Here is a 2,500-nt window from a genome sequence, read left to right as displayed (position 1 = left end):
CCGCAAACTAACATTCAACCGTCATTAGAAGTAGATAATACAGGTATTCGTGACCATTGAAAGCAACAATAATTGCTTCGGAGCACCAGTGATCAGTGAAAGGCCAAATACATGCACTGTTTTGTTTATTTAAGAGCTCAAACAACCTGAATTAGCTCAAATTAAATCATTTAACCGAACATTTAAAACTGAAAAATTCTTGCTGCGCAAATAACAGTAAACACTCTGCAGTTTAGCGAGTGGATTTGGGACGCATGATTGGACAGAAATAACTTTCCTGACATATTTCAGGTTTTCACGGTTTTCCTGGTCACACTGTAAGAAGTAGATTATTGTTTATCACTTTCTCTCATGACTCTGGCTCAAAGCAAGGCTCCACCAATTAGAGCAATGCCTTCTGATTGCTGCACAGGGCATTCTGGAAGTGTGATGCATTATGGTAAAAAGTAGCAAAGTCAAGCAAAAATGGCAACTAAAAGTTGATGTGTCTTCTTTTAACCAATTTACTTATGGGACTGAGACTGAAAAGATTTTACTTTGTCTAACGCCAGATGACTTTACTTGTCAACTAGGGGCATCATTGGGTCCCTAAAGAGTGAATGGATTAAACTGAAGGGTTGTTTAACTGCCTTGGGCTCACAAACCACAACTCATCAATAGAATCTTAAAGAAGATAAATATCATTCATCTGAGTTTTGTAACCAACCGACTGTTACCATTGTCAAAATTAATTTTAATCTTAGTTTTGAAAGAAGCTGTCTTTACTGTAAGCTGTCTTTACTGTAAGCTTTACTGTAAGCTGTCTTACTCTCAGTTAAGGGAAAAAATAAAAATTATTATTATTATTATTAGTAGTAGTAGTAGTAGTAGTAGTAGTAGTAGTAGTAGTAGTAGTAGTAGTAGTAGTAGTAGTAGTAGTAGTAGTAGTATAAATACACAGGTGATTATACAAAATCACGCGCTCTCATTGGCTCGCTATCTCGGATTATCAGCCGATAATCACCTCGACGGACAAAATGGCTGCCAGTAGTCATTTTGCCACTGTAAGTGAAGATGATTTCGCGTTGAAATGCTTTTTTTCTCTTTTTTGAAATAATCACCTCAGGCTCAGTGATTATCGGTGAATATTCACCGATAATCACTTTGCCTTCTGCGAATAATTGTTAATTATTATTATGGACACTTATTGATATTGCGGTTTTACATGATCAATAGCATAGCGAGACTAGTCCTAGGCTATGCTATATAATTTATAAATATGAATGTTCAGTTTGACTATTCCTTTCAACGCTCTGCTCCGTTCTTCCTATCTCTTATAGGTATAAATTATTATTATTATTATTATTATTATTATTATTAATATTATTATTATTATTCATTGAGAGACTTCAAACAAGCCATCATGATGACCAGAAAATAGAGTAAATTTCAAAGTAAGCAACTTCATTAACTCCAGTTTTGTAAGTTATTTTAACATAAACAAACCATTATAAACAGTTCGTTGTCCACAAAGCTGTATAACTCGCACTTAGCAATCGGACCGATGAAAATACAAACTCTTAAAATGTATGTTTGTTATTTACTTTATCAGAAATGTTAATAAACAGAAGCATCGCTCTGTAATAAGGTTTCCATGTTATCTGGTTACTGCGTTATTCATCATTACGCAGTTGGCACACAACTATGTATCCTACGTGCTTTCGATGATATCTTCTTTGTACATTTTGGACTTAAAAATTCCTCATTTTCTGCGTGAGTGGATAACGTCACACCGGTTTGCTTTGGTAATGAGAAATTCCCGGGCACAAATAGAACGAAACAGTTTTCTTTTTTCAAAAAGGAGTATAATTTCTAAACTAGTATTCAAAGTCATGAACCCGTTGATCGCTACAACGAAAGCGGAAGCTTCGTGCAACTTGAATGTTGAAAAACGGAACAAATTAAGGTATATGATTAATATCGCTTCTCTCCGGCCTGATTCTTTTCGATTTCAGTCAAGCTTCTAATATTAGTTGCATGTATACATAAAAACCCCATGGCAACCTACATGTCAGAGGCTTTTAACAGCAATCACAAGAAACCCAATGGTAGATAAACCAACTTACCTTGTCATCGGGTATTGCTTTGTGTCTTGCATTGCAGCTTTCACTCATACTGGGGAAAGCAGCAAGACTATTCAACTTCGAAAACTAAGGAACCCTTCAATTTGACAAATATCTCAAAGAGAGAGATGTTTGAACTTTTTAGGACGGCAAAAAACTGCAATATAGTGGAAATAATACCGATTTACATGTCTTCTTTCAACGATATGACTTCAAGTGACAAGACACTTTACAAAATATATTTTGCCTTCGACTTGAAATTACGTGTGCTGCAAAGTGATATGGGAAATTTCCTGTGACGTCAAAGACGTGACGGGGGAAAACACACTGGAGCGTGGCATGCTAAAACAGATGGTGGTCGAATCTCGCCACCAGACACACTCCTTAAATAATGCTAT

General features: G+C 35.8%; 1 protein-coding gene across 1 annotated transcript in view; it reads right to left on the bottom strand.

The window, feature by feature from the left end:
- The window catches only part of LOC138000103 (ubiquitin-like protein 3), a 15,293-nt gene extending 12,923 nt beyond the window's left edge, over positions 1–2,370 (bottom strand). Inside the window, exon 1 of the mRNA XM_068846269.1 lies at positions 2,106–2,370. Coding sequence (XP_068702370.1) covers positions 2,106–2,153 — 48 coding nt within the window. The 5' untranslated portion in view covers positions 2,154–2,370. The remainder of the gene's footprint in view (positions 1–2,105) is intronic.
- Positions 2,371–2,500: the final 130 nt, after the last annotated feature.

This window comes from Montipora foliosa, chromosome 4 (genome assembly GCF_036669935.1).
Source record: "Montipora foliosa isolate CH-2021 chromosome 4, ASM3666993v2, whole genome shotgun sequence".
Lineage (NCBI taxonomy): Eukaryota > Metazoa > Cnidaria > Anthozoa > Scleractinia > Acroporidae > Montipora > Montipora foliosa.
The sequence above is the reverse complement of the archived record's forward strand: the minus strand, read 5'-3'. Positions and strand labels throughout refer to the sequence as shown.